Source organism: Tenrec ecaudatus, chromosome 1, assembly GCF_050624435.1.
Source record: "Tenrec ecaudatus isolate mTenEca1 chromosome 1, mTenEca1.hap1, whole genome shotgun sequence".
NCBI lineage: Eukaryota > Metazoa > Chordata > Mammalia > Afrosoricida > Tenrecidae > Tenrec > Tenrec ecaudatus.
In genome coordinates, this window is record NC_134530.1 from 125,671,098 (window position 1) to 125,694,715 (window position 23,618).

The following is a 23,618-nucleotide window of genomic DNA, read 5'->3' on the forward strand; positions in this document are numbered from 1 at the left end:
CTGTACTTTTGAAACGAAAGAATCTGATGCACGTCCTGGAGAAAAAGCTAAATGAGAAAAAATGTAATAAACTGAAAAACATCTCAAGTTGCCAGACATGTAGGATGCATTTTTAGACTGAAATAGTTTTGTTTAAAAAGCATTTCAAGCAAGTCAATTGCTTTCCAACGTTGTGAGAACATATGGTATCTGATGAACTAAGGCTCCAAAACGAATTTAAATTGTATCTTTTTAAAGAAATTTCCACATCCAATGATTTATAATGAAGTATGACAGTATGATAAACTTAGTTTTATAAATAATGCACTTCTGTGAAGAATTTGACATTCGTTTTTATTACAGGTCACCTTGGACAGAGGCAAAAATCAGAGTTGCTTACAATGGTTCAACACCTTTTTTTTTTTTTAAAACGAGCAAATGAAAATGGTCAGGTTGTACTGTGGGCGTTTCACAACAATGGATCAGACTTCTAGCTCCCCTCTTAGCCAATGGTAGTGACTGGGCAAGTTACGTCCCTTCCCACATAGCGAAATCAATAACATCGACTGGAAGAATTGATGCAGACTCAGGCATAACTGCCTTGTCCACGTCCTCGGTCCCCAGCCCAAGCCCGGTTCATCTCCCCTTTCATGGCCACTCCGATTTACTGAAGGAAAAGATGGAAAGCAGAGTTTTTAAAAAGAAATCTAGCACTCCTTTGTCACACAAACGGCTAAGGGAGGCTTCCCACCGCTGGAGTGGGATTTGCTATCCCAAGCACCCCACTCCGGTCAGCCCGGACCCTGGAGGAATCAAGCGCCCCGGGTTCCCAGCAACCCGCGGCGCGACCCGGTCGGCCTGGGCCACGTGAGGGGGGCGGGACGCCAGGCCACGCGCACCCAGGAAGGGCGGAAGCTCCTCCAGGATGCGTGATTCCCGCTGACGCGAGTGGGGGGAGGGTGGCAGCCACACCCGGAAGTCGGTCCTGTGGGGGCGGGGAAACCAGTGAGAGCGGAGACTTCCGGTGGCGCGAGGGTTGTCGGGAGTTGCTCCCAGCAAACCTTCTTCTTTGGCCTCTGGAGGGGCCGCCGTTGCCGCCGCTCCGGCTTCGACGACCTGCGTTCGGGATAAACTGACACCGCGGCTGCCACTGCGGCTCCCTCAGTGCCTGACTCGGGCTGTATTCGTTCCCAGGCGGCCGCCACAGTTCCTGCAGCGGCCGACATGTTGTGAGGCGGCAGCGCGGGCATCGACAGGATGGTTTGGCCGAGGCGGCGGCAACGGCTGCTGGCGGGGGCGGCGGCGGCTCGAGCGCTGGCTCTGTAGAGCCGAGCCGGCGGGGAGTCGGTCTGGTACCGCGGCGACGCCAGTGCCCTGGATCTAACTCTGCTCGGGCACCGTCGGGCGTTGGGGACCGGTTAGGCGACAGCGCCCGCCCCTCTAAGGAGACTCGAAGGTGGTTCCGCAGCCGCTCAAATTTCCGGACCACGCCAACCTTGCCCGGTCTCGACCCAGGCAGTGCTGCCCCTAAAACCCTCAGTTCTCCAACTTCCCTCCCCTCCTCGCCCTGCTGCTCAAACACGCGGTGGAGTCAGCGCCATCCCCTCTTTGCCTTATTTCCCCGCACCCTCCTCTGAGCGCCCCGCACGGTCCCTCTCAGGGCGGCCTTTTGAGACGTCTCCGTGGAGTAGTGGACCACGGCTGGGGGGGTTTTAAAAGTCGGGCGCGCGCGTGGAATGTACGATGGCTTCCTCGTCTGGCAACGACGACGATCTCACTATCCCCAGAGCTGCTATCAATAAGATGATCAAAGAGACTCTGCCCAACGTCCGGGTGGCCAACGATGCCCGGGAGCTGGTGGTGAACTGCTGCACTGAATTCATTCACCTTATATCGTCCGAAGCCAATGAGATTTGCAACAAATCGGAAAAGAAGACCATCTCACCCGAGCACGTCATCCAAGGTAAGGCGTTGTGTGTGTGTGTGTGTGGGGGGGGCCGTTAAGAGGGCCCGGGGACAGTCGCGCGGCCAGAGCGTGCGAACCGCCCCAGCCCGCCGTCATGAATGAGAAAGTCGCGGGGCCCGGGAGCAGCGTGCGCGCGGGGAAACCCGGCGAGTGGGGCTGGGATCTGCGCCCCGCGCGGGCAGGCGCGCGGGAGGGGAGCGCCTGCGTTACTGCACCGCCCCGAGCGGAAACCTTAGGAATGGGCTCCAGGTACCGGCGGCCCAAAGTTGAGCCTGGCTAATGAATGACCACCGGGAAAGCGACGCCGAAGCGCTCCCCTGGAGAGTGAGAAGTCAGACACCGGAACTTCAATCCGGGTTGGAGCCGGAGCACCCTTTCCCCGCCCCACCTATTCAGAGGAAAAGGTGACTCTTCTGATCCCAGGACTGAGTTTTTTGTTTCGTGTTTTGAAGTATCTAACAGCTTGTTAAAGTTTATTAATGATCACTCATGAAAGGGAGCCTCTCCCCTTTGTTTTGGCCTTACACTCGCTTGACGGTCAGCCTTCCATTTAGTTTCCAGACGCACTTCATTTCTCCTGTTTTAGGAAAGTGAGGCCGTGCTTGCTTTGCTCTGTGGGGAGAACTTGGCGTGCGTCTAGAAAGGTGGGAGGGGATTCTTGTTCCCCCCTGGTTGAGCTGCACTCGGTGTGAACATGTTCATAGCTTTTCCCCACGCTTATTTCGGAGAGGATTTACGAGCCCAGTAATAAGGATCTGGGGGACCACATTCTGATGGTTTCAGGGGTGAGCCGTATTTACTAGTAATGTTTTCCCATGTGCTCTTGGGCAAAATGTTGCGCTCAATTTGAGGTGGTAACTTGCCTTAAAATTCTTACAAGCTCTTGATGGCTTTTGAAGTCGGGAGGTGAAGTGTAGTCGTTTTAGTAGGCCAATGGTTGTCTTGTCATTTCAGATTTATAATGTAACCTTTTAAAATTGGAAAGGTTTAAAAGGTTCCCATTCTACTGAAGAGAACACATCTCATGTTCACCATAGCCAATATTTTACTGTCAATATTGACACAAGAATTAAATTATTCCTGAAGGTAGATTTAAACAAATCCTGCTATTTCAGGATATAAGGATTCTAGTTTTTTTTCTCCTTGAATTTTTTGAGTGCCAGTAAAATGAAAGCCCAGTGGCCCTCTTTATTTTTACATTGTATGTGTGAATGCTGTCATAGAGCCTTTCACTGGAGAATCCCACTCAGAGCTATCATTTCCTTTTACAACTCCTAGCTGGGGGAAAAAGACCTTTTATCAACATTTCCTTTCTGATGAAAATTGAGGATGATTTCAACAGGATCTGCCTTAACATTTGTTTCTACCACACAAATGAGAATCATTCCAAAAATGGAATAACACATTACAATCTATCTTCTTGGGGAGAGTTTGTTCTAAACTTAGGATATATTTAGATTTCTGATTGACATGGTGGAATAAAAGTGCAGCTGTAGCCATCAGTATGCTAAATAGTTCAACTTTGGAATATTGCTAAATTAAATGTAATGTATGAGTCAAAAAGGGTAAAAGCATTTTCTTTTATACTTGAGGATGATGTACTTTTCAATATCAGGCATTGATCTGGTTTAATCTTTAAAATATAACTTTGGACTTATTTTAGAATGTATCATTGCTATTGTTGAGTAGATAAAGGCCCATGTTTGCCCAAGAATTCTCCCCAGTTTGGGGAGTATATTTTATATATTTGCAATATTAACCTCATGTTGCCTAATTAATTTGATGAGTTTTTGGTTTTCATAATTAGATCATTTGTAAGCATAATCTGTGTACGTTACAGGTGTTAAAAGTTTTTTACAGACGCATTTAGGAAAATTAGGTTTCAAAATCTTAGGTAGGACATTGTTTACACTTTGTGTCAGCACCGGTTATTTAGAGAAATGTAGGCTATATCCAAGTAAAATAATGTACTTATAAGGTGGTATGATCTTCATATGTTGAATTTTGGGTTTTTGAGGATTAAGAACTGCATTTTGCTTCAGGACTTTTCACTTGCTAACTTGTCACCTTGTTTTTGCCCTTTCAAAACAACAGTAATCACTCCTAGGCAGGTCTGAAAAGGAAGTTAAAGGTGAAGTCACATTATTGCTAGTTACTCTAGCGTACAATAAATAGCTTAGGGTTTGGGGTCTTTTCTCCCTTCTTTCTTTTTTTTCTAAATGATTTACTTATTTTGAATTTGAAAAAGTAGAGTTTAGATACACGGGTAACAGGAGTTCTAAGTTTTTATATCTTTGCTGCTTTCTGTGAGTACGCATAGTTCTGAATGAGTTATAATATGTCTCTTGCTTTATGGGGCACACTGACATTGAGAATCAAGAGTTGCAAGTTGTGCACTGGAAATTTTTGGCCCTCCGCAACTAATTTCAATAAGGTTCCACCGTTTTTGTATAAATAGTATTTATTGGTGTCTGACACAACTTGAAATTATTGAGAATCAGTAGGGTTTAGAGCCTTACATGTGTCTTAGTAATATTTCTCAAAACAGGATACTGATTAGCCAAAAGTTGCAAAGACAAAGTGAAAAAACAGGCTATTTTAAGTTGTAGTACTCATGTTTTCTTAGAGTTTTAATCATCACCACCACATTTATGAGCACAGTAACTGAAAATAGTGAAAGTTTGAAAAGGTCTCTATGAGAATTGGGTTTCTTCAGCAATTGAGTGGACCCCAGCTGTGTATGATGAAGCTCATATTTTTTGATCTGCAGTCTTTTGCACACTGGTACTTTTTTGCCCCCCCCCACTGTTACTTTTGTAAGAGAATAAAAATGAATCACTAGAAAAATGAAATCTTAAAAAAGATATAAATCTTACCTTTTTCATATTAAATCTAGTAGACATAAATTACCTTCTCAATTACATTCTAAAATACTTACTTTGAATTTCCTTATTAACTCATAGTTGACCATTAAAGGCAATGTTGGCACAAGTCCATGGACCACACTTTCAGTAGCTTTGCTCTCAAGTTTAAACCACAGTCTATTTTGGAAAGTTTTGGATCTAAGGTAGTTTGTGCATCATGGCATCTGAGTGACTGCAGAGAAATTGCAAGAATAATGAGAATGATATACTGTATGGTCTAAATTATACAGACTCCCCCCACCCCCCAAAAGACACTAATTTATAATTGATCAGAATCTGGTTGGATTTTATTATTTTTGCCCCTAAAACTGACTTATCATTTGCTTTTGGTTTCCTTCTGCCACCCAATAATTACTATTATTATTGCTATGTACTTTGCACTGTACTGGATACTACTAATGATATAAAGATGAATGATTTCTTTGTATGTGTGTCCCATCATTCTCTCATTGTTAGCCCAGATTTCCATGAGTAATGATAGTAAGTAACTAAGGAAGATAGGAGTGAGTGCTGAGGGTCTTCAAAAGGCTTTGCCAGACTGTAGCTCAAAAAGCCATTTGCGTATTTTGGCTCTTCATGTATTTCTAGTGAACTACCTCACTTCTCTCACTCCAACAAACAAGAAATGGGAAAATGGTTTTCTTTTTTTTAAGGACATAATCATATTACTGTTAAAAAGTGGAAATCTTGCATTTTAAGTTCAAAGTATAATCTTCACACAAATTGAAACAAAAGCAGGAAATCATCACATTTGTAAAGGAAGATAAACCTGTTTTAAGATTATTACTAAAGAGAAGCTTTTGCCTTTAAGCCAACTATCTTGTGAAGATTTGTCTTTCGCATTGGAAAAATGTCACCTGGTATACTATGGCTTTTCCTGGGTAGTATTCTGGTTTATTAAATAATAGATGGCAAAAAAAAAAAAAAAAGGCAGCCAAATCTCTGGAGAACAAGAGATGTATGTTTGTGTTACCCACAAATTAAATTTTTTTTTGCTCTGTGATCCATAGATCCATTAACCCCCCCCCCTTGTGCATAAACATACAAATTATGACGTGTGAATGTGCCCCGTTAGATGTGGTACTGTTGTGCTCCAACAAACTGCACAACCTTAAATGGTGGTCTTATGTAGGGCCATTCTTTTTCACTTCCGAGGTTTTCCTTTGTGTGAAATGAGTACTTAAACCAAGGAAAAAACGAATTGAGTCAGGTCTGACTCACAGCTACCTTCTAAGTAGGGTAGGACAGCCGCTGCCCATGTGGATAGTTCTGAGACTTGCTCTTTAGGGTAGTAAAAAGCTTCATCTTTTTCTTGCTGAAAGGCTAGTGGTAACAAATGATGTAAAGTCTCTCAATTTAGGTGAGATTATAATCTAAGTATTGATACCTATTAGCTGAAAATGTCTTTTAAATTGAGATTAGAATCAGTGTGCCTTTTGAGCTTAAATTTATGGCTGTTCTGTTGAACTGTTTGGTTGAAAGAACAGTATTGTGCATAGCAGCTCTTTGAATAATATTAAATATTAACCTTGGGCCTACTTATAAATCTTTTGGAAGCAGTTTCCCCAGTTATAAATATTTAATTTATTTTATATTTTAATCTAAGCTTTAGTTAAAGGTGGTTTTAGAGTGGATTTTCTTAATGTCTAATAAGTTATGCCATTTTGAAAGGTTGACTCTCTTATGTTTATCTGTTAATTTTTAAAAAAATTTGAATTGTTTGATGCCAATTTAGATGTGTTAATATATATTATGTGTATTTATAATGTATGTTAATTTAGCTTCTGTACATTTACTGGATTCTCCTAAATTTAATAGAAAAAAGTGAAAGGGAGTAAGACTTATTAGTCAAATTGATTCAGAACTCTTAATGTACTACTAGACAACAGTGCTGAGTGCCTTATGTTTATTACTTGTTGATTGCTACAGCCCAAACCTAATAATAATAAAATTCTGACTATTTTATACTGACTGTGAGCCAGGCTTTGTTTTGAGCTCTCTATATTCATTCATTCTTTCATTGTTGATAGCAACCCAATTCAATGAGCTATTGGCATTGTAATGCTTATTTTAGAGCTAAGCAAAATGTGAGGCTTTGGAAAGTAAAGGTACTTAACTGGGGTCACATAGCAAATATGAAGCAGAGCTGGGAGTCAACCATGACAACTTGGCTCTGACGCCGGCCTGCTTAAAAGTAATAAAAGTGGTAACATTCTTAAGGCACTCTGGCACAATGGTTAAAGCACTGGACTGCTAACCAGAGGCCATCCTTTTGAACCCATCAGCCATTCTGCAAGAGAAAAGACAGAGTAATCTGCTTCTGTAAAGCTGGGGGGGGGGGAGAACCCTCATGCATAGCTCGGGCGTTAGTAATTCTGACTCTGTAGGGCGGCGTAGACTGCACCATAGGATTTCAAGGCCTCAAGCTTTATGGGGAAGCCTGACTCATCTTTCTCCTAAGGAGTGACTGCCGAGTTTGAACCACCAACCTTTTCCAGCAACTAAGCGCTTACCCACTGTGCACCACCGAGGAACCCTCCGATAAAGATTTCAGCCTAAGAAACCTGATGATGCAGTTCTTCTCTGTCCTGGACTGGAGGGTCTCAGCGAGTTGGAATTGACTCACGGTCACGCCTTAACAATAGCACTCCACTTTTTGGGCATTTGATGACTTATGGATACAGTGGAAACATTTGACATAACAGGAATTAAAGTTATATGTTCTTGGAAATGTCCTAAATACTACAATGTGAGTTGTAAAAGACTCACACTGTGTTTGGCAAAGTCCTAAAATGAAAATTCAAGGCAAGTTAACTGAGCACAGGAACTCTAGTGGTGTACTGATGGAAGTCTCGGCTGCTGACGGAAAGTTTGTTGGTACGAACCTACCGGCTGCTCAGTGAAAGATGAAGCAGACTGGTCCCATAAAGACTTACACCCTTGGAAACCCTGTGAAGTAGTTCTCTGTGACATTGGGTGGCCCTGAGTTGGGATGGTGGCTGTCAGTCAGAATCTCTTCAACAGGAGGCGTGGGTTTGCTTTTGATTTTACGGAGCTGAGGCTGTCTGTGCCGGTCAAGATTTACACTCTTGGAAACCCACCCTCTTACTGGGTCACCACAAGTCTGAGTTGACCCCGGGGCTGTGGGTTTGGGTCCTTGGCCAACATATAAAGAAGATAAAATATAGTTTAAAATACCATGAGACCAAAATTGAATTTTTATTACTCCAACCCCCCAGATTTCAGAGAATGCATGATTTTTCTTTAAAATTTTTATTTGTAAATGTGAACGATTAAAGAAAAATTGTGTTAATGTTTCTTCTATCCTTGAAGTTTTCTTTCATCCCAGTTTTTCTGCCACATCACTTGAAAATATTTTTATAGTGTTTTTCAAGGGAAAATTTGATGGCTGGCTATAAATGCTGAATTCCATGAGCTTTTTCCACCAGCATGCCCTAAGCTTGGCAGTGTCTTTGCTAAAAGTAGTTTCCTGTTGGTATTCAGACAAAAGAAAAGTCGATCTGTTCTTTTATCCCATCGATTTGAAACAGTGTAGAGCATGGGTCAGCAGCCTGCTTTTACGAAGGCAAGTGGTACAAAATGTATTTGTTATTAACAAACGAATCCCAAATTTTGACTTTTTCTGCCTTGGGAAAGTACCTGACTTGATACTTGACTCACCATGAGTGGTATAAGGAAAGTCCTTACCAAAACTAAAGCATGTTCTTACTTTTTACTTCTTTTTCCTTTCACAGGAAATGTTTTGGTCTTTTACAAGTTAGGATGAAAAGGAATAATAAAGTATGTCTTGAAATGTTTCTAAATTTTAACTGATGGCCATTTATTTAATACAGGGAGCTTCAAAGCATTTGTGGGAAAATTCTATTTTCTTTTGATTCCATTTTTCCATGACCTTATTGAAGTCCCCTCATATTAAGTAAATTGATTACGTATGTTGACTCAACCACCCAGATAAACATGACACAGTTATAAAATGTGTGCAATACTAGAAATCAACAAAATACCCTGCGAAACACACACACACACACACACACACACTCTCTCTCTCTCTTTATATATCATGAAGTGGGGATGGAGGGAGCATTGTTTTATCATCCTTTTTATATTTTCATATTTTTCCCCTAGCATTAGAAAGTTTGGGCTTTGGCTCATATATCAGTGAAGTAAAAGAAGTCTTACAAGAATGTAAAACCGTAGCATTAAAAAGAAGAAAGGCAAATTCTCGTTTGGAAAACCTGGGCATTCCTGAAGAAGAATTACTGAGACAGCAACAGGAATTATTTGCAAAAGTAAGTAATTTAATCTGATCCTATCCTTTTTAATAACGAAAATCATAATTTCCTAAGTCAACATGTATCCAGACAATTCCCTCTTCTCTAGCTGAATGTTTAATCATAGAGTCTAATTATTTAAATCTGCCCTGTGTGACTGGTTTTTATAAAAATAAGTATTTGCAACCTGTTTTCAAAAGAGCAACTCCAGAGCAACTACTCAGATTTTACTTTGATGTTTTTGTTTTTCCAGAAAGAATGACCCTTTGAAAGCATGAAAATTATACCTAAATGCTCTTAAATTATTGATGGGTTGATGAAAATAAGACTAGATCAGTTTATGATGAATGACATGCAAAAATAGAATTAGCCTGTAATTAAATTGTCTTCAATACACTTTTAAACACTGTAATTCTACAAGACACACATATTCAAGGGCCATGAGCAGAAAAAAAGGACAAACCTTTTCCTTTCTTGCTTGCTAACATTTTGATACCAAGTCTGCGAGGTCAGTACGAAGTACTAATGTCTCGCTCTTTTGGGGGTTTGGGAGGCAGGGAATGGGGAGGAGGGAGCAAGGCAGTTTTTCCCCCTTAAGTTCTGGCCTCTTGTTTCATATGGTATGGCAGCTCTTAGTGCACAGAATGGATAAGGTTTTCATAGGTGCCATAGTAACCATTAGAACTAGGATGTATCGTTTCAGATCATCTCCTGCAGCCGAGCACTGTAGCTGATTTCCCTGTACCCAGACAATCAGTTCACTTTCCATGAAAAAGCATTGGACTTTGAATGTTAATAGACACTAGCCACCTGATACCAATTAAACTAAACGCAAAAATAAAAGGTTACTGGCACATTTGAGTTCTTACTATGGGTTATTGAAGCACATGGACAAATAATTTACTTACATTTAATCCTCATAATAACCTGTGAGATAGGCATTGAAGAGGTAACCCTTTAAGACAAGAATGAACACATGTAAACAATATTATAATTCCTGTTTAGATGAGGTCCTAAAGAAATGTTGGTTTAAGCTATACGTTAATGGTTGTTTATTGATTCTTTGCTATTAGTTACCTTAAGAGTACTGAATTCATTATGTGATGGAAGGAAGAAAGTGCTCTGCTTGGTACTTCACATACCTGGCCAGATCGCAATGAAATATTATATCTTATATCTGTTTTACATGTTAAGAAATAGACTCAGAGAAACTTGCATGAGATTGTTTGGTTGTTCGACAGATGTTTTCTGATGTCTCTGCGACCTAACCAGGATTTTTTCCAAGGCTTATGGTAGTCAACCAAAGGGACATGATTCCGATCATAATGGAACTTATTCCCCTGGGGTAAAAATTATTTCAACAAATTAAACAGGCAAGTTCATACAGGCAGGAAGTGTTCGGTCCTAAATTCAGCTCAGGTCTTCTGAATCCAAAGTACGTGTTCTTTCTACAATACCATGCTAATGCTCACGCCACCATTTTGCTTACATTTATTTTGCAGTTTTTAAATGAAGTATGCTTTATTCTTGCCCCAGAAATGAGATGCAGTGAAGAAATAATCATTACTTGCCAAATGTGCATTTGCATTTACCTCTTTGTCCTTGTTTATTTTTGCTCTTTTTTCATTTCTCTGTAGGGTTACTGTGAGTCAGAATTGACTGTGGCAGTGAGTTAGTTACCTCAGTGTAGCCTAGGGGCAAAGATCCCCTCGTGTTCTTTGTTCTTGTGAGGAAGACTAATAGACTATAAAGAGTTAGAATTATAGCAGCTGCCTAGTCATAGAACTAAAGGAACACAGTAATTACAACATCATTTTATCACTTTTATTTCTTTTAATTTTTCAGATTTTATTTTAAATATTAACAATGAAAATCACATCTGAAACTTTTACTGCAAGCAGCAAATAGAAAAACCTATTAGTACGTCAAGATTGAGGTTAACTGTAAATTACAAATGAGTCATTTAACCCATTGCCTTTAAGTTGCTTCCAACTGATAGCTACACAGTGTGCCGGAGTAGAGCTACCCCACAGGGCTTCCAGGCTATGACTCCATAGGCCTGCAGACTTCCATGTCTTTCCCCCAAGGGGCAGCTGTGGGTTTAAACCACCAGCTAGTTTTTCAGTTAGCAGCAGATTGCTTAACTGCTATGCCACCAGGACTCCTTTAATATGTGCAAGTCAGAATCCTTTTAAAAACACAATTTAAAAATCTCCAAAAGATGGAGGAAAGAGCTAGGAGTCAAGCATTTATGGAGGTCTAGACAAAGACATGTACATGCAAATATATATATGAGGATGGGGAAATAGATCTATGTGTCTATATTTATAGGTTAAGTATTAAGGTGGCGGAGGGACCTTGGGCCTCTACTCAAGCACTCCCTAGATGCATGAATACTTTCTTTTATTAAATTGGAACTCTATGATGCTCACCCTCCCGACACAACTGCTGAAGCCAAAGTGGGTGAACAAGTAAATGTGGTGAAGAAAGCTGATGATGCCCGGCTATCAAAAGAGATAGTGACTGGGATCTTAAAGGCTTGAAGATAAACAAGCGGCCATCTAGCTCAGAAGCAACAAAGCCCACATGGAAGAACACACCAGCCTGTGTGATCGAGTGGTCCCGAAGGGATCAGTTATCAGGCATCAAAGAACAAAAAATCATATCATTGGCTGCACACCTCCATGATACGATCACCGAAGACAAACGGGTGCATAAGCAAATGTGGCGAAGAAAGCTGATGGTGCCCGGCTATCGAAAGAGATAGTGTCTGGGGTCTTAAAGGCTTGAAGGTGAACAAACGGCCATCTAGCTCAGAAGCAATAAAGCCCACATGGAAGCAGCACACCAGCCTGTGCGATCATGAAGTCCCAAAGGGACCAGGTATAACGCATCATGCAAAAAAAAAAAAAAAAATATATATATATATATATATATATATATATATGTATTTATATACCATAGTGAATGAAGGGGGAAGTGCAGAGTGGAGACCCAAAGCCCATTTGTCAGCCACTGGAGATCCCCTCACAGAGGGGTTTAGGAGAGGAGATGGGTCAGTCTATAAATTATCAAGGGCTCATGAGGGAGGGGGAAGCGGGGAGGGAGGGGATTAAAAAAAGGAGGACCTGATGCAAAGGGCTTAAGTGGAGAGTAAATGCTTTGAAAACGATTAGGGCAAAGAATGTACGGATGTGCTTTATACAATTGGTGTATGTATATGTATGAGTTGTGATGAGAGTTGTATGAGTCCCTAATAAAATGTTAAAAAAAAATCTCCAAAAGAAGTGAATTAGGAAGTTTATGCATATATATACTTTTTTTTTTTTTTGCATACCTACCTCTTTTTTATTCCCTAGTTTCAGAAGAAAGGTATTTGGGATGAATTTGGTAGGATGCAAAGTACGATAAAACAAATGAGTAACTATACTTGTTTTTTAAGGATCCCTACAAGATTGGTGGTTCCCCGCACCAGCCACTGCAAGGAAGAAAGTGGAGTCTGTTTGCTTCAGCAGAGATTTACACTCTTGGAAACCCTGTTATGGGATCAATAGGAATTAGAATAGACTTGATGGCATGGGGCATTCTTATATATTTTTTCTTTAGCATCTTTAATCTTTTAATTACTTTTCTTGGAGGGGAGTGGTGGGACTTCAATCATATGGGAGTCACTTGCATTTCCACACTAGGAGGGAAAAAACAAAACACTAAAAAACTGGTTGCCATTGAATTGATTTGTGGCTCACTGCAACCCCATGTGTTGCATATTAGAACTATACTCCATAGGGTATTTCCAGGGTTAGATTACTAGGCCTTTTTGTCCAGGGCACCTCTGGGTGTTCAGTTATTAGCCACTTAGCCATATATATCATCCGGGGCCCCATCTTCATCTCCATGTTGTGACTCCAGTTGGTTCTGACTCACAGTGATTTTATACACGACAGAACAAGACACTCTAGTCCTACACCATCCTTGCAGTCATTCCTGTGAGTCTGTTGTGGAAGGCACTGCATCGGTCCATCTCATTGAAGGCCCCTCTTTTTTGCTGACCCTCCACTTTACCAAGCATGATGTCCTTTTCCTGGGCTTAGTCTTAATTGATAACATGCCCAGAGTACATGGGATGGTGACTAACATCATACTTCAAGGGCATCAGTCTTTCTCCAGTAGCAGAGATAACACTTTGAGGACCCCAGACATGGCATTTTCATTTGCCTCATCTCTATGTAAAAGTTGGACATTGAAGAAAAAAAGACCAAAGGAGAATCAATTTATATGAGTTATGGTGCTGATAAAGAATATTAAAAGTACCATGAACTGTCAAAAGAACAAACAAAGCTATCTTGGAAGAATGACAATCAGAATGCTTCTTAGAAGTGAAGGTGGTGATAATTTGTCTATGTGCTGTGGACATGTTAGCAGGAGGGACCGGTCCCTGGAAAAGAACATCATGCTGGGATCAAGTAGAGGGGTCTGGAGAAGAGGACAGCCATTGATGAAATAGATTGAAACTGCCTGGGACAATGTTGTTGCAAACATAACCATAATTGAGGATGGCTCAGGCAGTGTGTTATTATGTTGCATATAATATTGTGAGTCAGAACTGCCTGGACAACAAAACTGCATTTATTCATTGTCAGTTTTTCCTTGCATATTGAAAATATCATGGCTTGGTTCAAGTGCACCTTAGGCCTCATAGTAATATCTCGAAGAGTTATTTTCTAGATTTGGCCAATGCAATGTGTTTGATTTCTTTTTTTTTAAATCATTTTATTAGGGGCTCATATACCTCCTATCATAATCTCCATACATACATCAGTTGTGTAAAGCACATTTGTACATTCGTTGCCCTCATCATTCTCAAAACATTTGCTCTCCACCCAAGCCCCTGGCATCAGGTCCTCATTTTTTACCCTCCTTCCCCACTCCCCCCTCCATCACGAACCCTTGATAATTTATAAATTATTTATTTTGTCATGTCTTGCTCTGTTCCACGTCTCCCTACCCCCACTTTTCTGTTGTATGTCCCACAGGGATGAGGTCACATGTAGATCCTTGAAATAGGTTCCCCCTTTCCAATCCACCCTCCCTATACCCTCCCAGTATCGCCACTCACACCACTGGTCCTGAGGGGATCATCTGCCCTGAATTCCCTGTGTTTCCAGTTTCCATCTGTACCAGTGTACATCCTCTGATCTAGTCAGACTTGCAAGGTAGGATTCGGATCATGACAGTGGGAGGAGGGGGGAGGAAGCATTTAGGAACTAGAGGAAAGTTGTATTTTTCATCATTACTATACTGCACCCTGACTGGCTCTTCTTCTCCCTGAGACCCTTCTGTGAGGGGATCTCCAATGGCCTACAAATGGGCTTTGGGTCTCCACTCCGCACTCCCCCGCTCATTCACTATGGTAAGATTTTTGTTATGATTATGCCTGATACTTGATCCCTTGACACCTTTTGATCGCACAGGCTGGTGTGCTTCTTCCATGTTGGCTTTATTGCTTCTGAGCCAGATGGCTGCTTGTTTACCTTCAAGCCTTTAAGACCCCAGATGCTATATCTTTTGATAGCCGGGCACCATCAGATTTCTTCACATTTGCTTATGCACCCGCTTTGTCTTCAGTGATTGTGTCGGAAAGGGAGCATCATGGAGTGCCAGTTTAATAGAAGAAAGTATTCTTGCATTGAGGGAGTACTTGAGTGGAGGTCCAATGTCCCTCTGCTACTGTAATACTAACTTTATAAATATATGCACATAGATCTATTTCCCCATCCTCATGTATAAATATATTTGCATATGTACATGTCTTTATCTAAACCTCTGTAAATGCCCTTTGCCTCCCAGCTCTTTCCTCTATTTCTCTTGACTTCCCTCCTGTCCCACTATCATGCTCAGTCCCCACCAGCGTTTCAGCAATTCTTCTGAGTTACATTACCCTTGATCATGCCCAACCAGGCCCCCCACACCCTGCTCACCACCAATTTGGATCGCTTGTTGTTCCCTTGTCCCTGTGTTTATTAACACCACTACCTTTCCCCCGACCTCCCCGTCTCCCATGTCCCCATGTAACTATCGGTCCCGTTGTTTTCTCCTCCAATTGTTCATCCAGCCTATCTTATTTAGACAGACCTGCAGAGATAGTAACATGCACAAAAACAAGACAGAGTAAAACCAAGCAACAATATACAACAAACCACTGACAAAGAACAAAACACAACAAGAATGAAAAGCTTGTAGTTAGTTCAAGGATTGTTTGTTGGCCTTTAGGAGTGTTTTCCAGTCCAGTCTGTTGGGCCACCACGCCCTGGCCCCAAAGTCCACCTTCAGCAGTCCCTGGGGACCTCGCCGCTCCATTCCCCTGCTGTTCTGTTGCACCCCTTAATGTTTTGCCTCAGTGTGGCAGGATCCGATCGGGTGCAGTTCCCTAACTGTGTCTCCAGTGTTGTTGCCTGTGGAGCTATGGGTCAGTGAGGAATGTCGTGTCTCATAGTGGGGCCGGCCATGTGGTCTTCTCTGTCGACTGGCTGTTCTAGTTGGGAACATCGACCTTCTGGCCTGGGTGTTTGATGTCTTGACTGCAACTTCCATGAGTGTGAGTGCTAGTAGTGGATCAAAGTAATATGAAATTCTTAACTTCTATCTTTTCTCCAGGAGGTGTTTATGGTTCATGTGTGAGGATTTCTGTTTTCATTATATTAAGTTGAAATCCATACTTAAGGCTGTTGTATTTGATCTTCATCAGTAAGTTTTTTAAGTCCTCTTCAGCAAGTAAGGTTGTATCATCTGCATATCACAGGTTGTTATTTTAATCTTGATGTCTTCTTTATAAAAACCAATTTCTGGGATTATTTGCTTAGCATACAGATTGAATAAAAATTTTAAAAGGCTACAACTCTGACACATACTTTTCCTGATTTTAATCCACACAGTATTCCCTTGTTCTGTTCCAATGACTGCATCTTGGTCTACAAAACAGCTTCTGCGTGAGAACAATTACGTCCTCTGAGATTCTCATTCTTCACAGTGTTGTCTGGAGATTGTTTTGATCCACACAGTTGAATGCCTTGCAGAGTCAATAAAACACAAGCAGACATTGTTCTGGTAGTCTCTGCTTTCAGCTAAGATCCCTTTGATAGCAACAGTACCACATCCTCTTCTGAATCTGGCCTACACCTCTTGTCAGTGTACTGCTGCAACCGTTGTTGGGTAATTATCTCCAAAATTTTACTTGCATGTGATGTTGCAGAAATGGTGCAGAGGCTGCATCTGACCTCCTCTGACTTTACAAGGAATGAGGAGAGTTAGCCCAGGGCCTGTGTTTCCTTTGAGTCAGAGATCAGACATGCCTCTACCTGCTAACTCTTTTAGCCCTGTTCTGGAGATAATTGTCTCTCCTAGCGCACTCTACTTCTTTTTGAGTTCAGTAATCCCTTAGTGACCACACGTATCTCACAGACAATGCTAAATGAGCATGGGGGGGGGTCATTGGGGAAGTTAAAAGGTCAGTATCAGAAATATTGAGGGTACAGTTCTTTTGTCTTGAAGCATCTCTCTCTCATGCCTACTGACTGGTCCTTTCCATCTGTCCTGCTCAAAAAAGTATTGCAGGATCTTTGACATGCTTCATTTGTGGGTTTTCTTTCTTAATGGTTGTGGATTCTCTGTTCTGCTCCTTCGGTGGCTCACTTTTTACATGGTGGGAGGGCGAACTGTTCCATCCTCATTTTAGAGTCCTCTGCACGTTATTTGTGTACTCCTACTTAGCTGACTATTTGGTGGGTGTACAAAGACTATTTGGGAATTGTAGATGAGCCATACCAAGCAATTTCACTTCACTACAGATATTAATGGTAGTATTTGATAATGGTACTATATGATGCCGAGTCGCCTTTCTTTGGAATGGGCACAAGGATGGATCACTTCTGGTTGGCTGGCCAGGCAGGGGTCTTCCAAATTTCCTGTATAGAAGAGTGAGAACTTCCAGTACTGCATCGGTTTGTTGAAACATTACAATTTGTATTCCATTGGTTCCTGGAACCTTGGTTTTTGCCCATGCATGTAGTTCAGCTTCCTTCAGTACCATTGGTTCTTGGTCATACGCTACCTCTTGTGTCTTCGTATGCCCCCCAAACTCTTTTGTCGTTTCCTATGATGATAGATATATTATTGTCTTTTGAAAATATATGCCACTTGTTTCTTATTTCTTGTCATTTGGCTTCTGTTCTTACCACAGAGACTTTATAACACCAAGTTCAGTACTTTTCCCTTCAGTTCATGTTTTGTTTGTCTTTTAATAACATTGACCAGAGACTGCTCCCTTTATTCATCTCCACTACTATGGCTGTTTCAGTAACCTTCCCCCAGAGTAACAGCTTTCTTCCACTTCACTCCAACCTCTCTCCCCACATCTTTTGACAGATATTAAGTCAGAATTGAAGTAACATGTAAATTCCTGCTGGATTGCAAGATATTATGTAAGGGGGGGTTTCAAAAATGGGGGAGAATTCCATTGTTTCCACGAAACTTTTGAAAAACCCCCTCATATGGTTGCTGCAGTGTACAAAGACAAGGAACACACATTCTCTTCATAAGCTTGGTGTCTTGTAGAGGAGGTGTAATGTAGGCACTCTTAATAAATCTTTTGTGAGACTGGCTCATTGCTTGAAGAAGGTACGAAGAAATTACATGTACAGGAAATACCACTTGAGGTGTGCAGGAGTTACCAAGGAATGTCTTTTGGCTTGAAGCCTCTTTTTCTCTGTGACACTGGGATTATTACTCTGAAAACCCATTTCTTCTTTTGCATAGCTGGCTTTCTGTTAGTTGCTGGTGGGGGGAATCCAGAGGGAGATTGCAAGGCTGGAAGTAGAAGAAAGGACTTTTCTCCTTCCTTTAGCTTCCTATTGACTTCCAGTTCCCTTTGAGCAGCCCACCAACATGCCTTCATTTGAGCCTCAGGAACTTAGTCCTGTTCGTTGTTTCTGTTAGTCCTAACCTAGCATGCACTCCCTTCTCAGAGGTGTGGGTCCAAACTATATGTGAGGTTGGGGAGACCTTACTAGCGCCCGCTGATCTGTGCTCCATCATCAGAGGTTACGCCACAAAACTTCTAAGTTTTACAAATTCTTGTCTCTTGTGCCCTCATTTCTAGACTTGTTGGTTGCTTCTTGTAGTTGACACCACCATAATCTCTTGTGTTTCCTTTGCCTTTTCAATGGACAACTCAGTGCAACCCTGGTGACAGCAGAACTGCAGTGTACCACTGTGGTTCCCAAGACTGTAAACTATGGAAGCAGTTTGCTGCTGCTTTGTCTTGTGGAGCAGCTCATGAGTTCAAGCCACCAACCTTTTGGTTTGAATCCAGTTATTACTTAACCCACCATGCCTCCAGGTCTCCTTGCTTAATGACAGATTCTTTCTAAAGTGAGGAGTGTGTGTGTGTGTGTGTGTGTGTGTGTGTGTGTGTGTGTGTGTGTGTGTTAGAGAATATGCCAAGCATCATTTCCCCCACAGGAGATTCAGAAAATACAGTAGTGAATATGAAATATTAAAGCAGTCTCTGTTTTCAAGTTTGATAAAACAAGAAGATAGAAGGTTATTATAAGACAAAGTGGGTAGAAAGTGGGCAGATGACAGCCAGCACACAATGCGGCCTGAAAGGGTGAGGAAAGACTTCCTACCTTAGGTTTTAAAGGACAACTAGGACTTAGTTGTGGGTGAAGCTATGGGTGAGGTAAGCTTAAGGAATAATAGGAGAAAAGACAGTTGGGGCGGGGGACACGACAACAGCAGCATTGCCTAATAGGAAAGTACATGACCTTTTTAAGAACAAGTTCATTTTTGCATAGTTTTCCTGTCAGTTGATGAAATTAAATTGAGAAGGAGCCGTAGCTGTTGCAACAATACACATAATGAAAAGTGTATCTTGGCTTCTAACATTTATGGTCTTTATAGAAGCTATAGAAAATGAATGGGTTTTAACTACCCCATTTACTAAAATCCATTTCTTGTTAAATAACTATTGTGTATCTCAGAAGTCTGTGTGCACATGTAGGTGCAGACATACACACCTGTATATAGGATGAGCAATTGTGATAGGAGCACAAAAGAAATACCAAGATTTTGATTGCAGTCATTTACAGTATTGTACCCTTAAGTGTTACACAGGCTATACAAGGAACTTTTAAGCCACAGAAATGAGTTTTATTTTGAAAAAAAAAAAAAGGTTATTTCAAAATTATAACATAAGGAGGGACAAAAGAACCAAATGAAAAGGAAGGAAGAAATTAGAGAGGGCTTCAAAAAGTTTGTGGAAATATGGAATTAAAAGGTAATGGAATTTTTATGGGAACCTTAAAGAACACTCATGTAGGAAAAGGAATCAAAGAAAACAATTTAAAAAACATTTTTGATATCGCCCCCTTCCCCCCCGCCCCAATGATCTTTTTCAGCTTTTTCATTTAAACTAAAGACATTAAAAGAACCTTGTATAGAAGAACTAAGTTTAGGAAATTCTCTTAGTATATTTCTTCATAGAGTTCTTGTTCTCCAGATGTACAGTAATTATATACTAGCTGGGAATATCCAAGTTGGAATCTGTAATTGGCTTACTCCGTTCTAACCAAAGTATGTATGTGTCCGTGTGTTTCTAAAAGTTCTGTTGTTGTTTCGGTATTTAGGCCCGACAACAACAAGCAGAATTGGCCCAGCAAGAATGGCTTCAAATGCAGCAGGCTGCCCAACAAGCCCAGATTGCTGCTGCCTCCGCCAGTGCATCCAATCAAGCAGGATCTTCTCAGGATGAAGATGATGATGATGATATCTGAAATTTGCCAGCTGAGTTTCTGTTTCCTCTATAAATGTTTTTCCCCACAACAAAACAGTGAAAGAATGCTCATCTATAATTTTGTATGCATCTTGGTGGACTTGCCATTATTATTCTTGGGGTGTCTGCTGTTAAGTTTCCTCTGTTGTGTGCTATACACGTGAAAACTGTCTCTCTGAACTATTGAAATGGAAGCTTCAGTATAATATCAATTTTGAATTTTTAATAGTGTTTATGAAATTTTAGATAGCAGTGAATCCTTTATCTGATCAATAAACAGTGTTAACAGAAAACTTCAAGTTTATAAAATAATAGTAAAATTTATACAGAAGCTCTACATCTGCATTTGCATTTCTTCTGTCCTTTTAACCTAGCTAAAAATTGGGAATTTTAAATTATTTTGGCGTATGAGATGCAGTGACATTGGATCAGATTGATAAAAGTTTAACAGTTCAGTTCTGAAGTATCTGAATCTTTTGTCTTTTAAAGTGAGTATATATAAAGGCAATACGTATATATGCTCAGGTAAACATACTTGTTTAAAAATATCTCAACAGAGACATTAAAAAAATCAAGGAATGGGTTCAGTAGTAGCTGTATAAATTTGATGAATTTTGTTTTTGATTTTGTTTTCTGTGTGTGTGTATTAGTAAAAAATACAGTTTTATTGTGGCATAATTCATCTTGAGCTACACTATTACATTTCAGAGACTGCCCGATTTTGAGTATTGCCATGATTCTTAATATTTCACTCCAATAATTGTTGTTAATAGTATTACTTGCTTAGTCCATGTTCATATTATTCAAATATATAGGTGGAACTTGTGAAACCATTGCTTGAGTTCCGTTGATTTAAATGGAAGGTTCGTGAATATTCAGACCTTTGCAGGGGAAAGGAAAGTTCATGAGTTTGCTTGCTATAAAAAGAGGGGTTTTGTTTTGTTTTAATTTAACTTGTAGTTTGCTTCTTCTTTGTTTTTAGCATTACTTTTTATAACTTCTTGACTAGATGACCTAGAGTCCAGTGCTACCTTTTGAAATGACGCCATTCTGTCTTTCATCAAAATAGAATTATAGCTCAAAATAAAAGATTGGGTTGACTTTAAGAAGATGTGACATAACTTACCAGCACTATATGAAACAAGTAGTTCATTTTAACATAATAGTTAAACGGAAGAAGCTTTATTTGATTTCAGTAATAAATTGTGATATGAATCCAACATGTTGAAGAAATGACATATTGCTTATATTTTGGAAACAGAATGGAAAAGTCACGTACAGTATAACATAATTTAAATTTCTATGGCCAATTGCCAAACCTTTACATTTCCATACTTTTACCAAGCCCCAAAGTAGTTTGTGACTACCAGGATTCCAATTTTAATTGGAAAGTTAAATAAGTAAAGTTTATAAGTATTAGAATTCTTAATGATCATATTTGCAATTTATGAAGAAGTGAAATATTGCGATAACATTTCTTAAATACACTTCCTGATGAAGCAGAAAGGTTAGTTTTGCTGAATGCTTAAATTGAAGTTGTTTCATGGATGTGTATTTATGAATAACATTAGATAAAATGGAAGGAATTATTTTTTAAAAGGTTTAAGTACCAAAGGTAGTCTAGTCTAGAGAAATAATAAAATGATAAAGTGTTGGCTTTTCTAATTTGTACTGTAACATTCTTACACTTTCTATTTTAAGTATATCTGTTTCTTAAGTAAGCAACTTAGATATTTTCCATACTTTTTTTTCTGATGCAGAGTTCAGGATAATTAATATTTTACTGCATCTGATAATGTATTATATGTTTTGAAACCTTAGAGACTTTTCATTTTGACATTCTTGTGATTTCATATGCTGTATTCTTCAAGCAATAAAATTCGGATGTGTTTTATAAATTGTTTGTATATTTAATGAGATATATGGATCAAAGGGAGATTTCTATTAGAATAAAACATGCAAAAGCGAGACCCTGTGTAAAGCAGAAACCTGTCCGAGAAGAACTCAGATATTTCCCACGGAAACAGCAGCTGAAAAGTGGAAAGACCGCAGCCTGTCAAATGTGATAAAACTAGTGAGAGCCAGAGAGCTGGGAGTGACATGGAGAGTGCCGGCGCCAGCAGGTTTTGTGGTGTTTCCATGTGTCTCGCTTCACGAACCTTAGGCCCAAAATGCAATTTGGCATTTTAGCACGCACTTCCTGCTTGTCCCTGTTATTTTTTTCAGAAAGTGTGTTTTTATTTGTATTTTTTAATTTATAGCACTGGGATGCAGGGTCACAAAGCTAGTTAAGTAATGCTTGACTTCCAACTTAATTTTTAGCATTTTAAAGTACTATGACATTTTATCAGAGGTTAAAATTATTAGTATTTTTTTTGAGAAACAAAATCTTTAGGGTTTTTCAAAAATAAAATTGGTGTTTAGTACTTTTCCCTGTCATGAATATATGTCTGTTTATCAGGTAATCAGATTGATAAAGGTTGCAAGGCACCGATTTTCAAAACCACACATACCGCGATAACAGAAGAGCACACTAATGAAGGGGTTCACACATTCCAAGTGCACTGCCAATCCTCAGATCAACAATAGCATTTGAGTGTGCAAGAAGTACTTTTCATAACCTTTTCTAATCACCATTTTCCTCCCTAGAAGTAACTACTATCCTAACTTCTAAAGCCAGGGGTGTTTGTTTTGTTTTGGGTGTTTCATTTTACACAAAAGGAAACCATTTATAACAATCCCCTTTTTTTCTTAGCATTATTTGTGAGTATCTTAGTTTTCTGTTGTGAGTGTGTAGTTTCCTATTGCTACAGAGTTAGTAAGATAAAACACCACAAATTTATTCTTACAGTTCTGGAATTCAGAAGTGTAAAATGAGTTTCACTAGACCAAATCAAGGGGTTAGGAGGTTTAGTTTCTTCTGGAGGTTCTGAGAGGGGAAAATATGTTTTTACCTGTGTCCCAAAGCTTGTGGACGTCTACTTCCAAACGCTGCTTCAATTATTTCTAGTCCTTTTCTTATGTAGTGAAATCTCCCTACATATAGGCTCCTCCTGAATAATCCAGGATCTCAAGATTCTTAGTTTAATCACATTGGGTCAGCCTCTTAGGCCACATAATGTAATATTCACAGGTTCTAGGTATTAGGACCAGGTTATCTCCAAAGGCCATTATTCAGCCACCCACAGTGAGATTCACCTTCTTGTATATATTTATAATTAATCTCATTGCTATGCAGATTTTTCATTTTTTTTCTGTTTGTTTTTTTAAACATTTTATTGGGGGCTCTTACAACTTCCCATACATCAGTTGTATCGAGCATATATTTTACACCCACCGCTGTTCCCTTTACCCGTGTTTCTGTTGTTCATCCCCCTGGTTGGGGTGGGTGGGGGTGGTAAATGTGTCTGTCATTATGATTGGTTCCCCCTTACTCCCCTCCTTCCCCTTCCCCCTCCTTCCCCTCCTGGTACCGCTACTCCCATTTCTGTTCCTGAGGGGTTTATCTGACCTGGAACCCGTTGTCATAAACTCTTATCTGTGCCTGTGTACATGCTCCAGTCTACCCAGCACTTTTTTTCCTTATATCTATAATTTATATGTTTGACTATAGATGAGTTATTAGAGTG

General features: G+C 40.2%; 1 protein-coding gene across 1 annotated transcript; it reads left to right on the forward strand.

Annotated features, from left to right (window-relative positions):
- Window positions 1-1,024: 1,024 nt before the first annotated feature.
- On the forward strand, window positions 1,025-21,887 carry DR1 (down-regulator of transcription 1). Its single transcript, XM_075558507.1, has 3 exons — window positions 1,025-1,942; window positions 9,016-9,179; window positions 19,844-21,887. Exons 1-3 carry the CDS (start codon window positions 1,723-1,725, stop codon window positions 19,988-19,990), a joined length of 531 nt encoding a protein of 176 aa, XP_075414622.1. The 5' UTR covers window positions 1,025-1,722; the 3' UTR covers window positions 19,991-21,887.
- Window positions 21,888-23,618: the final 1,731 nt, after the last annotated feature.